This window comes from Lissotriton vulgaris, chromosome 4_1 (assembly GCF_964263255.1).
Source record: "Lissotriton vulgaris chromosome 4_1, aLisVul1.2, whole genome shotgun sequence".
Classification (NCBI taxonomy): domain Eukaryota; kingdom Metazoa; phylum Chordata; class Amphibia; order Caudata; family Salamandridae; genus Lissotriton; species Lissotriton vulgaris.
Genome location: NC_141691.1, coordinates 1,851,002,129 through 1,851,016,421, shown reverse-complemented (window position 1 = coordinate 1,851,016,421; position 14,293 = coordinate 1,851,002,129). Strand labels below are relative to the sequence as shown.

The 14,293-nt window shown below is 44.9% G+C and overlaps 1 protein-coding gene across 2 annotated transcripts in view; it reads left to right on the top strand.

The window, feature by feature from the left end:
* TAF2 (TATA-box binding protein associated factor 2) overlaps nucleotides 1-14,293 on the top strand; it is a 765,870-nt gene that overhangs the window by 46,844 nt on the left and 704,733 nt on the right. For both annotated transcript variants that reach the window (XM_086966160.1, XM_086966159.1), the window contains exon 4: nucleotides 5,543-5,661. In XM_086966160.1, coding sequence (XP_086822286.1) covers nucleotides 5,543-5,661 — 119 coding nt within the window. The remainder of the gene's footprint in view (nucleotides 1-5,542; nucleotides 5,662-14,293) is intronic.

The window sequence follows — 14,293 nt, the reverse complement described above, 5'->3', positions numbered from 1 at the left end:
GGATCTGCTAGGTTAGGGAGTAGAAATACGCTTTTGAATCTTGACAGTTGGCTTTATGATATGATACTGTTTTATTGGTGCATTCAAGGAAACTAGGATGTATTTGATGTTGCACAATCACATCGGTTTCCTAATAAACACAGTCTCGTCATGTCTCCTTTTTGCTAATTTCTTAAGTGCCGTAGCTTTAATGAACACTTATTCCAGTATCAGAGCTGTGAAGATTAGTAACCACTGGGCTCTAAGTACCCCCAGGTTTGATAAGCAGAGCATTATATTTTAGCCAATTTGGCTATGTTATCCATACAGATTTCAAATGACGGAACTTGAAGCAAGACCCAATGCTTACAAACTTTTTTCCCTTTTTAATCCATAAAATAAAGTTAGGTGGCTTATTTGCTGATGTATTAAATCACTGGCTACAACCACTTTGCATGTCTTTTTGAACCATAACTATTAAAAATCATGCCTGTTCCCATTTCTTTGTAGAAATTGTGATCTGCTCCCTGCAATCATGTTTGACTATAAGTAACCACACCCACAACCATCTGTGATTTTTTTGTTGTTGTCTTATCGTCTGCTTGATCTAACACCTCATCACAAATCCCTTAACATGAGAAAATCCCACACCCCGCTTCTCATGCACAACATCACCAAAGTACCATTAGGCCACAACTTAACGAATACTATTCAAACAATACACAACGAGCGGAGTAGCTACTGTGCAACCATACTTTTAGAGCCTTGTGATTCATTTGTGGTAGGATAGTTTTAAATAAATGTTACTACACTACAGTACACCCATGACCTTTAATGAAAGTCCATACCATCTTAGTTTCTCCTTCCTGAGCCCTTTTTCAGTTCCTGTGACTCTCAATTATAACTCGCAGAAGCAGTTTTAGGGCAGGTGCAGTTTTATTAAATGGACACCAACATTCTTGTAGGTGCGAGAACCATGTTTGCTTAACCAAGATAGACACTATAAGAAATTTTTAACCGAGATGGGCACAAAGAGAATGGTCATGAAAACATTTCTTGATCCTAGAAAAACCTTTGGTGGAACACCATGTGCACATTTCATCCATCAGATATCAGAAATGCTTTTACCAGATGGCAGAGAGGACTGAGAGGATATTTCCCTGCAGAGTGCCCAATGCCTCCGAATCATTGCCATTTGACAGCAGTTTTATCTCGCCATTTTCATGTTTCACTTTGAAGAATGTTGTTGAAATGCTATCGGATCTGACTCAAGTTGCTTCCTTGTTTTCTCTGATGAATTTAAGAAATTGTATTGCTTACCTTCATTCCAATAAATTTAAGCCCACTTGTGAGGTTTCACTTTCCCAGGCGTGTCTGATACTCAGTGGTCCTGATTTCCCAATGAAAATGTATATGTGTTGTCGGGGTGCGAATGTTAATTGCTAAGTATACAGTTGTGTTCCCCTACCCTGAGTGCCCAACTGCGTGCATCTGGGATTCTGGTTTTTGAACCTAACCTCAAACTAATCTAGTGCATGTGTAGAGACGAGTCCTAGGCCTATCACTTGACATAAGTGAGGTCTTGAACCTATCCTGTGACCTGGAGAAGCCCACCATGTGTGCTGTCATTTTACAGACAGTGGGCTACTACATACCTGTCATGGGTTTAGTAGGGGCGTGCCATGTTTGGTGAATCTATAATTGTGACCAGGTGTGCTTATCTGTATTGCTGAAGTGGAGATGTAATGGCCCACTGGTGTAAAGTTCTGCTTCTGTGCACTTACCCAGATCCTAGATCTAACATTATAAATGTTTGTTTTGCCTGTTTGTGTGTGTAGCTTATTTGGTGGATGTTTGAGAAAACCAGAGTTTTGATGTCCTTAGGGGTCCATTTTGGATGCCCCTTGCCTGCCCTTTCGCACAAGACAGAGGTAATGTTGTTTTGCTAGACAGTGGAAGTGAATAGCTGACATTCCTGAAGTTGGAGGGAGGGAATGGGGCTCCTTTAGAAATTCAGTTAGCCTTTTGCTTAGTAAAGAACTGCGGATTAGTCTTACTAAAGCACTGCCATTTACTATGTATTGGCGGTGAATGCTGAGACTGCAGGCTCTGTTGTGCAATGTGTGAGGCAGAGCCTTTTGTCTTTGAATATTTCTTTAGTTTGGATGAATGCAGCCAGATGAAGAAATCTCACACCTCTTTGTGTTTCTGTTGTGAGTACTCCAGGCTGGAGGTGACCCTGTTGTGAAAAGAATCACTACACAAAGGCTTTGTCTGGAGAGCAGCCTAAAAATGACACTTGAAGGGGAACCACTTCAAATCAGGATTGAAAGTGCAGACAGTGGATACATATTTGCTGTCTACTTTTACTGGTTGTACCAGTTCCAAGTCCTCTATGTCTAAGGACAGAGTATGCAAAGCACTCCACAGAGTACTCCTAGGACTGTTGTACAACCAGAGCAGGTGTCTGCCTGACAACCAGCTTCCCAGAGGTAGGGGATAATTGCCAAGTTTCGCCCACATATGAGAAGAAACTATAGGGGTTTATCGATAGGATACTCAGAGATGTAAAGTAAAGTATTGGCTAAAGCAGATCTGTGGACCTGAAAATGTGTGTCGGAATCGAGTGAAATCATGGTGCTTTCAGTCATGACCAGGTTACTGGTCATGAATGAATGAGGTAGTTTTATAAAGCGTGCATTACCCGTGGGTGTCTTAGCGCTGTGCAGATCCAGACCGAGAGGTCATGCAAGCTATAAAAGGATTTCTTTACCATAAAGTTCTCCTAAAATACGCTAATTGAGCAGTTCTTCTTGAAAAGGCACTACCTACAAATTTGGGCACTTTTGGTTTTGGATGCCCAGGCCTATTTCTAATCCCAGTCCATCTAGTGAATGAATTGCATAATTTGAAACCAAAAACCCAGGATCACTCCAGCCCACACACTCATCAGAAGACTGCACGAGAGAGGCATCTAAGGTCTGCCCCTCAACTGGATAAGGTCCTTCCTCACAGGAAGAACAAAGCGAGCTAGGCTACAATCTTGTGCATCTGAATTCAAGAATCTGATGTGCAGAGTCCCCCATGGTTCATCGCTCAGCCCAATTATGTTAAACATTTATATGACACTGCTCGTTAAAATCATCCGGTCACAAAGCATCTCCATCATATCTGACGCCAATGAAACCCAGCTCATCCTTTTTTCACCTGGTGACCATCAGAGTTCGGACCCACACCCGTGCCAAGCAACCACATCAGAAACCTAGGAATCATTCTGGATGACTAGCTCAACATGACAGAACAGGTCAACGCTGTGAACTCCTCCTGCTTCCATGCTCTGTGCGTTCTCCGCAAGATCTTCAAATGGCTACCCCGGAACACCAGACGCACTGTCACACAAGCCCTTCTCACAAGCAGATTAGACTACAGAAATTAAAGATACACTGGGATCTCCAATCCTTTCCACAAACAACTCCAGACCATACAGGACGCTAAAGCGAGACTCATCCCTGACTTCCAATGACTCACCCACACTGCACCACATCTGAGAGGTCTACTGGCTACACGGATACAAATGCTGCCAATTCAAACTCCTCAATCATTCATACAAGGCACTACACAACATCTGTTGAATATACCTGAGCAACTGCCGTCACTTCTACCCACCCACCAGACACCTACACTCAACCACTCTCTCACTTGCACCGCCCTCATCTGCAAAAACAGAATGGGAAATCCAGCAGAGCGTTCCCCTACATTGCACCCAAGGCCTGGAACAACCGGAACAACCTCACTTAACACATCAGGGCCTCCTCCTCACTTCTTGAATTCCGCTATAAGCTGGAGACCTTGCTTTTCGACTAACTCATTGAGGCTGACACCAAACACCTTCAGCCTACATGCCTGCTCCAGCTCCAGGATACCCTCAAGGGTGATTAGTCACACTGACTAGACAAATCCACATAACCTTCCTGCTTTACCAAGTTGTGTGATCTGAGGCCAATATTTTATTTCACCAAGACTCTTTCTTCCTTCATTATCACAAATTAGAGCACCTTCAGATATGTGATTTCAGGATGTGTGCTGTACAAACACCTCTAGTGTTCGATGTAGTAGACTAAACTCTTGCCCTATGTTCAATAAGAATCAAGGCCACATGCAGGATGCACCTGACAATAGATTTGCCTTTTTCTGGCTGTGCTCTCCCCCTTAAATTGTAGTCTTGACCACCTCTAGTACGAAGGTAAAACTACCTTCTTATTGTGATTACATTCACTCGGGGCGAGGTCACAAATCATTTTTGGTTTGTGGTATTAAATGTGCTTGGATGATGATAGTACACTGCTTTGCACAAACGTTGGTATGACTGTTTTTGAATGCCTAAACAGATCAGTGCTGGAACTGAGTGAGATGCATCTGGTTTCTGGATCTGACAGCTGTTCTTGAGCTGTTTTGAGACCACAACAGCAGCACCAGTAAAGAATCACTGAGTGTGTCATCTGCGGAGCAATTCAGATGACTCCTTTAATAGCAGATCACCTTCTTTTGTCCTGTTGCTGACTATTTGCAGCTGGAGTGCATACAGAGCAGAACTACAACCTAACCCATTACGGTAAAGCAAATTACACTTAGTGTTTCACAAGTTGGCTACGGATAATCTAAGATCTTATAGTGTACTTGAGACTTCGTCTAACTGTGTGCTCTTGACTAGGGCATGAGTGGCAGTTTTTCTAGTGTTGTCTTGGAGCCATTTGAAGATCTTCCTCAGCATCTTCAGGGTGTGGAAGGAAGAAGGGTGCAGTGACTGCTTTGATTTGTGCGGTCATGTCCGGTTTGCGATTTATGATTATTCTGAGGCTTCTGGTGTTGGTTTTGGGTGTGGGTCCGAGTTCGGTCAATCACCAGTTGAATTCCCACGGTGAAGTGTTCTTGCCGAAGATCATTACTTCTGTCTTGTTAATGTTAATCTTGAGAGAGTTCTCTTTCATCCAGTTAGCGACTTTGGTCATGCAGCCGGTGAACTTCTGTCTTGTGTTTGGGCTCTTTTCTGAGGGTATGAGTTTCATGTACTCTGGGGAGGCTCTTGATGTCGTATGTGTGAATGATGTTGGCCGGAGGGAACATGTATGTGTTGAAGAGGGTGGTGCTGAGCGATGAGCCTTGAGGCACTCTGCTAATGAGTGTTTAGTGAGCGAGTGTGTTGAGGAGCATACATGCGAGTGTGGCTTGTTGTTTGGGTGGTGTTTGGTCTGTGTGAGCGGGTGGCTGGTTTGTGCGAGTATGAGTGAGTGCGGTGCTTTAGGTGCGTGAATGACAGTGTAAGGTGTGAGAGCGTGCATGAAAACTTGCAGTAGGCAGATGTGAACGCTCCTTCCATGTTGTGTGGTGCAGTGTGGCAGCAGTGCAGCAAGCGGCAGCTGTGATGGATGTTTCTGATAATCTTAATATTTTTAAGTTTTCTGATAAATTTGAGGGCCAACTATATATATGTTGAGTATGCTTTCAGACAACAGTTATAAGAAAATCAGTTTGCTTAGTGATTTTTTTGTGTTATTCTTTGCAGAAGAAATCTCAACTATTTTTCAAATGCGTATGCTGCTGCGGTCAGTGCTGTGGACCCAGATGCTGGAAATGGAGAGCTATGCATTAAAGTCCCCTCCGAACTGTGGAAGCATGTTGACGGTAATACACACTGCAAAATTAGATCTTGGGATCCAGAAGCAATAAAGTACATGAGGCAGTGGTTCGTCCTCACTTAAGTTTAATCTGTTAGACATTTATTTTTAGACCTTTTGTTCATAGTTTTTTTTAAACATCCTTTTATTGGCATTTTAAATCAGATTATACGTTTTGTACATGTATATTTAGTCATATCTTTTCACTATACTTGCTAACCCATACAAATCTGGATGTTACAAATCATAAATAAAACAGAGTTTGCACATTAATGTACATTTTTATTAAGTTAGTCTTATGTTTTTCACTTCGGAATTCTGTACCACGGCATTTGTGTACTAAAGGGAGTCACTTTCACACTTAGCCAAGTTTACAGTATCAAATCACTCTATTCTATGAACGCTTAACAATCTATAATAAACTTTGTTGTGGCCTGTCTCTAGCATTTCTGTTATAGGTAGTATGGGTTCCGGCATGATTCTAGGCTAGGTGGGGGGTATAAGTCAGGATATTACATAAGTTTGTATATTCAGTTATGTGTCAATGGTGGGGTTGCTGGGGGGGTCTAGGACTCTCGTGCTGGCAATGTCTTCTCTTGGATCTCTTTTATCTTCGTCCTCTCCCCCTGAGTCTGTCATGTTTCTAGTCTCCCAGTCTCGCAGCACCTCTGCCCATAACTCCGCCATGGGACGTTTACGTATTCTCCGTGCATCATTTTTCTGGAGGACCCTCAACTCTGCTTTAGAATAGGCATTTATGTTTCTCTCCCATGTCTTTATCAAGGGTGCTGTGTTTGCCTCCCAAAGTTGGGCTATCTGTTTTCATGCCAGTACCAGTGCTAGATCTACAAATCTGTTTCCTATTGTTTTGGCTTTTGGTCTAGGGAATAGGCGTAACAAACAAATCCCGGGTGTGTTTGGGAGGGATCGGGCCAAAGTTTTCCCAATCTCAGTCAGGACTTTCTCACAGAATCCTATTAAATGTGTACATTATTATTATTATTATTATTAATCGGGTTTTGTAGAGCGCAAACAACCCGGAGGCCTCGTAGCGCTAAGTACCGTCATACTAAAAGGAAAGAGATTAAATGAACAGATGCGTTTTCAAAGCCTTCCGAAATTTTAGAAGGCTAGATTCACTGCGAAGGGAGGTGGGCAGGGAATTCCATTCCTTCGCGGCATTCCCGGAGAAGGAGCGTCCGCCCCATCTTGTCCGTCTGACTTTACTGACAGTAGCCAGAAAGGCAGTACTGGATCTTAGGGATCTGTGAGGAAGATAGGGTTTTGCCAAGGAACAGATCATAGTAGGGGCATTCTTCCACATAGCTTTGTGCATAAAACAAAGAGATTTAAATAGCACTCTAGCCTTAACAGGGAGCCAGTGCAGTTTCCTCAGGGCAGTGGTGGCTGACTCTCTTTTGTTGAGGCCCAGCAGGAGGCGAGCTGCAGCATTCTGGATCACCTGTAGCTTTTTGATTGTGAATGCGGGGGCACCTAAATATAGCGAGTTCCCGTAATCCAGACGGGACAGGATAATGGCTTGGACCATTATTCTGCGGGCTTCAAAAGGAAGAAGAGGCAGCACTTTCCTCAGCATGCGCATTAGCCCAAAGCATGTGGCAGAAAGAGTGGTAGCCTGCTGCATAAAGCTGAGGTTGGAGTCCAGCCAAATGCCTAAGCTCTTTATGTGGCATTTCGGTTGGGGTGTGGGCCCCATGCAAGGTGGCCAATCTGACAGAGGGCTGGGAATGGTTGAGTTACCCAGCACCATGAGCTCGGTTTTCTCGCCATTTAATTTCAAATGCGAGGTGGCCATCCATTGAGCTACCGCTACCAGACAGTTACTTAAGTTGGACGGGGAAGAGTCTGCTTGATTCATGGATACAACTAATTGTGTATCATCGGCGTAGGTTATTATATCAATGCCGAAGGAGTGCACTATGTCGGCTAACGGCCGCATGTAAATATTAAAAAGAGTAGGGCTCAATGAGGAGCCCTGAGGTACACCTTGATCCAGGGGCCAGACTTTTGAGTGAGTAGTGCCCTCAACTACCCTGAAAGATCGATTCTCCAGGAATGACTGGAGCCACTGCATGGCCTTCCCAGAAATTCCGATCTGATTGAGGCGGTGAAGAAGAATATTGGTGTTAACGGTATCGAAGGCGGCACTGAGGTCAAGCAACATAATTGCTGCAGTGCCGCCTTGATCCATTTGCTTCCTGGCCAGCTCAGTTACCGCCAGGAGGGCCGCCTCAGTTCCCAATTTTGGGCGAAAACCCGCTTGGGAATCGTGGAGGAGATGATGGTTCTCTAAAAATTGAGTAACGGATGAATTGACATGTTTTTCTAGGAGTTTGCTGATCCACGGAAGGAGGGAAATAGGCCGATAGTTGGCCATATTCCCTGGATCCAAAGTGGGTTTCTTCAGCAAAGCCCTAACCTGTGCACATTTCCATGTAGTTGGTACTGAACCTGTGGAAATAGATGAATTTAGTATATTGAGAATGACAGGTCTGATGATGTTCTCAATTTTTACTAACTGATGGGGAGGGGCAGGGTCTGTAGGAGATCCGGATTTTATTTTCATCATAATGGTTGCAAGTGAGTTCTCATCCAGCAATGGAAACTCATCTAGTTTTGGAGTCGTGATGTTAGGTAAGCTGGTTCCAGTATCTTGGGGTGGGTTAGGTGAGCTAAAGGCAGAGGCAATTTTTTGTATTTTGCTGTGGAAGTATTCAGCTTGACTTTCACAGCGGGCCTGAGCTGTACTCGGATCAGCAAGAACCAAGGGGATATCAACCAGGAATTTTGCTATCTGGAAGATTTCTCTAGAAGAGTTGGAGGCAGTTAGAATTTTTTTCTCGAAATATAAGGTTTTAGTTCGTCTGATTTCTAGTTTATATGTTTTAATGGCTTCAAGGTGTGTGATTTTGTCTTCCTTACTACGGGAAATCCTCCAATTTCTTTCAGATCTTCTGCATGCCCTTTTTAGTTCTTTAAGTTCAGGAGTGTACCAAGGTGATTCCTTGGACTTAGTTTTTTCTTTAAGAACTTTGATAGGTGCGATAGAGTCCAAAGCTGTACACAGCCATTTGATGTAGTTCTCATATTGTACTGCAGGGTCAGTTGCCCTTTGGGGGGGAGCGGCCGAAAGTAAATTGGCCCATTGGACTGGAGAGACTTTGGACCAGTCTCTTCCAAGAAGGGTTGTGCGAGGAGAGGACTGAGTTAGCGTGGCTGGAGTCCACTGAATAGGTATTAGACAGTGGTCTGTCCAGGTAAGAGGTAGTGGGGTCCCTACTTCTAGTCTGTTATCATTGCTAAAAACACCGTCAAGAAGGTGGCCCTTTTCATGCGTAGGCACAAAGCCTTTCTGTGTAATCTGGAGGGCTGCCATACTGTCCAGAAATGCTTTGGCCATGGAGTTGCTAGGATCATCTAAGTGAATATTTATATCTCCTAGTACAGAGAAATTGGATCTACTAACCACAGAGTTAGCTATTTTTGACTGGAGTGATTCAATGAAATCCCCTATTTGATTGGGGGGGCGATATATAAGTACACCAGAAAAAGAATCTGTGGGTGAAAGTTCAAGGGTGAATAGCATGCTCTCGCAGTTGGAAATATCGGCCGATGAGGTTCTACAAAGGTACTGATTTTTATGAAGGATGCCTAGGCCTCCTCCTCTACCCTCTGATCTGTCCAATCTCTGCAAGGTATATCCCATTTGCAGAATAGAGGTGATATCCATGTCAGAGGCGTCTCTTAACCAGGTCTCCGTCAGAAATATTGCATCTGGTTCATTTTCCTCCAGCAGGAGAGACAGTCCCAGGTCATATGTACAAAGCCAGCATCCCTTAGTCCACATCTAGCGCCGGATTGGTCAGTATCTCCTCTCATTACATTCAGTTTATAAGGCGTCCGATTCACCATATGTATATAGTTGAATTGGATTGTTTTAAAGTTAGAGTTTCTTGACACTTGTTTCAAACCCATCAATGCTCGCGACCATTCTTTATCTGTTAGTGTTTTCCGTATAATCTCCTTCCATTTCCCTTTGGTCCGGTCCAGTGTTTTTTGACCAATTCCAGGAGTGCTCTATATAACCATATTATCAGGTGCCTAGCTGTCCCAAGGGTCAGCAGTACCTGGAGCACTCTGTGTGTCAAGCTCCGTGGAGTTACTTTGCCACATATCTCGGACTGTTCGTGTCAGTGAATGGTAAGTCAAGAATTGCCTGTGAGGTAAATCGTGTTGGGACATTACATCATCTATGGGTATCAAGACTCCAAGGTGGAAGCAGTCCCAAATATCTCAGAGTCTGGGGCACCTAGCCCTCCATCTTCAGGTGCCCTTTGCACTAACTCCAATGCCGCTTTATTCCCCCCTCCGTCCCAAATCAGTTCCCGAAGTAGCAGGTTCAGATCCGAGAACCATTGTGGGAGTATCACCACGGGGAGGTTCGTAAAGTTACACAACAGTCTGGACAACATGATCATTTCGAGAGTGCTATGCGTGCCATCTGAGGCACTTTAAGAGACTGCCAGAACTCTATGGACGTTTTTAGGGATCTAACAATCGGGCTCAAGTTGCCTTCTCGTAAATCATCTAACGTATGGAAATTTAGATTCCCAGATATTTGAAGGAGCGAGGTGACCATGTGAGGCCCACTGGGAAATTCCCAGGTTGTGCGTAACCCTCCAGAAGCGGGAAGGCACAGGTCTTGGATTAATTCATCTTAAGTCCTGCTGGGTCTGCATATTATTTTAACATGGCCAGGGCCCATTGTGTTCCTGTAACCTCATCCCCCAAATACAGCAACAGATCATCCGCGTAGAGAGACATCACATGCGGCCTCCGTTCCAACCGGATACCAATATGGCATTCCTGTTGCCGAAATGCTGTCGCGAGTGGTTCTATTCGTATGGCGAATAATAATGGGGATAATGAACACCCCTGCCTAGTACTCTGTATATGTTGTATGGTTCTGAGATTACCCCATTTGTCCTAACTCATGCGGTTGGGTGCTTGTACAGTATTTTCACCCACCTGGTCCAGTCTTCGCCTAACCCCATTTGCTCCATTGTGTCTTCTGGAAAATCCCATCGTACCAAGTCGAATGCCTTCTCCAGGTCTATGGATAGTATGATTGTGTCCGGGTACTGGTCCTGGTTGGAATAATGTAATATATGGAACAGCCTTCGTAGGTTCCCATGGGTGGATCTTGCCGGTACGAACCAGTTTTGGTTTATATGTATTAGGCTGGTCATATAGGGCAAAAGCTAATCCTTTGCTCAAGATTTTAAAATCAACGTTGAGCATCGAGAGGGGGCGAAAGTCTGACACCTGTGGGTGCATTTCTTTTGTCTTGGGGAGCTTTCATGACCAACGCATCTTGGGATGAAGAGGGTAGTTCCCCTTTGTCCCAGGCTTCTGTGTATAGTTCCTCTAATTTTGGTGCTAGGATCTGGGGGTAAGTGGCATAGAACTCCATCGGCAGACCATCGGGCCGGGCATTTTCCCTCTGGCCATCCCCTTAAGCGTTGGAATGATTTCCATCGCGGTTACTGGTCCCACCAGCATCTCGCATTTATCAGGAGATAGGATTACTAGGGGCAAGAGTGTTAAATAATTATTTATGGATTCTCACCTTTGTGCCTTTGGCTCAGAATATAGTTTGGCATAATAAGATCGAATGATTTGTTTATTTCTTTAGGGTGGTGCGTAATCCCTTCCTCTGACAATTGTATCTGGGAGATGGGAGTTCTCCCATATTCAGAGTGTATTACCCAAGCAAGTAATCTACCTGCTCTTCCTCCCTCCATGTGCACCTGAATCTGGTATTCACGCATATCGAAGCATTTCAGTCTTTGTAGCATTTCGTCATAGGCTTGCCATAGCCCGTGTAGCTTCTCATGAGCCTCTGCCTCTTTAGTCGGGTGAGCCCCTACCTCGTGCAGTTGGGTTTCTAGGTTGGTGAGTACCTCCAATATTGCCTTCCTCATTTCGACCTTTTGGCCCATGCATTTCCCTCTCAACACCACTTTGAAGGCCTCCCATTCGGTTGCCCTAGACCTAACTACGTCATAGTTAAACTGTAAGTATTCTGTGACAGACCCCTGTAACAGTTTGCAAAACAAAGCGTCCTCCGGGAATGTAGGATCCAGTCTCCCTGTAGGGGTTAATTTGGGCTCAGGTATTGGACGGATGTGTAGTAGGAGTGGGTAATGGTCCGATATAATATGCCCCAAGTATTCCGTGTTTGTAATAGACGGTCCCAGTCCACCTGAAGACACAAACATGTCTAGTCTAGTATGTAATTTGTGCAAGTGGGAAAAGTATGAGTAATCCAGTGTATTTCCATGCTGTTATCTCCCATGTCCCATCCTTCCAACCACTCCCGAAACCCCTTGGCCACCTTAGCTACTGATGTGTCATTCAGCGGAGGTGTTGACCTGTCTAATGTGATGTCAGCTAAACAATTAAAATCTCCTCCAAGCAAGGTTTGGGAGGTGTCGAAAGAAGACAGCGGTATCGACAATTGGTGTAAGAATTGGACCTTTTCAAAATTTGGTGCGTAAATGCTTCTCAGAAGGAACACCTTACCCAGGATCCTACTTTGTATCAGGACATATCTGCCTTCCGGGTCTGTTTGGACCTTACTCACATCGATGGGAGAACCTGCCCTTATCCATATTAGTGTGTCCCTTGAAAATGCTGAATTCATGACCGCGCCACCTACGCCTGAGTCTAACACTTTCTTCTAGTGTAAGATGCGTTTCGTGCCGCATCCCCACTTGCACATCTTGGCGTGTGAGGCCACTGTGAATTTTGTACCGTATAGACATAGACCCCATTCCTCGTGCTTACCAGGAGATAGTTTTAACTTCTTGGTGTAATAGCGGCATGTCATGAAGTAACTCGATCCATTATAACCCCCCTCTCCCTCTTCCCCCCACCACCTGTTGGCAATTCTACAGGCAAGAGCAAAAATCCCTTAGAGACTGTCACATTGTTCCAACAAGTAACTCCCTCTACCCAGGGTAGCTTCACAACGGCTGGCTGCCAAGCCTGAAAAAAGGAAAAACCATTAGTGGAAGATTGTCCCTGGTATCCACCTAGTAGGGATTATCTTGGTGGGGGTGTGCGAGGTATTGGACAAGGCTTGCTTCGCCTTCCCAGGCCTCACTATGTTCTGGCATGGGCTATAGATCCCCCCTGCCGTGTGTAATCCCAGTGCCTCGCTCGCTTTGTACTCGTATGTTCCTTTGTCTGAGTCACTATGGCTAATCTAACTGATGTTATCAGCTATCTGTGGGGTCACATCTGGCAGTTCTAAATCATGCCTGGCCGATGTCCCTGATTCATATTCCTCCGCGCTGTGTTCCGAAGTTTTCCCGGAGCCACCTTTCTCTGTGGGTTGTGTCTGTACCTCAGCCATAGCCTGCAGCGCCGCCTTCCTTTCACGTGCAGTCTGTGATGCGGATGGTTTCTGTAACTATATCCGTCAGGACGAGCGTCATAGCCACTTTCGCTGTAGTTTGGGTGGTTTTGAGCTGTGGGGCCCCACCTGTGCTGTAGATCCAATTCCGGAGAATCCTAAAAATGTGTGGTGTCATCTAGCGTGATCCGTAACGTTGCCGGGAACATTAAGGAGTATCTGATTCCCGCTGCTCGCAATGCTTTCTTCTCTTCCAGGAAGGAAGTGCGTTGGGCTTGCACTTTAGCAGTGAAGTTTGGGAAAATGCACACCTTGCTGTTGTCTACGGGGTAAGGTCCATTGGCACGGGCCTGTTGTATCAAGATCGGTACAAAAGGAGCCGGCGTCCGAGTCTTCTCATGCGGGGAGGGAGCGGGCCTTTCACGAGGCCTGTCCAACAACGGAGCATCTGAACCAATCAAACACTCACACCAGTCAACAGATCTGGGTTTAATCCATCACCGTTCTTTAGCCCACTCTGCCACCCCAGTTCAGACATGGCTATATGCAAATCAGTCTGACCCTGTGCCTCATGGGAACAGTCCAGCCCGAACTTCCAAGCCATACCTTCCCTGGACCGAAACAAGCTTCCTAGGACCGGTTTCTGGCATTGCATCCGTCTTCTGCCAGGCGTGCTTGAATCCAGTGACAAAGTGAGCAAGGGACTCACGTCTGAGCATACCCTGCCAACAAACTGTGTTTTGCGCTGCAAAACAACTTTGCACTCAGCAACAAGGCACTCACTCATGGTTTATGCCCCTTCTGGGCATTAGTCTGTGGCATCCGGTAGATTGAGTTACTGATTCAATAATCTTTATTCGGTTTCCATACTTTTCTGGACAACCATAAAAGCACATAATAAAAACATTGCATAATATAAAACAATACAAGCATTTACAATGCAATGGTCTCGGCATTATTAAAGGTAGAGCTATTGGCATTGTGCATGACTTTTTTTTTTTTTACATCTTAAATAATGGCATTGTCATTTACATTGGCAATAGCTTAATCGTTAAATAAATGGCATTGTCATTTACAATGCCAATAGGTTAATCGCTCGCAAATGCATGACCTATTGCATTTACACCCACAGAGCCACACACGAAAAGCCACCCACCCATACACACATACAGGGCCACCCACACAGAGCCCCACCAAC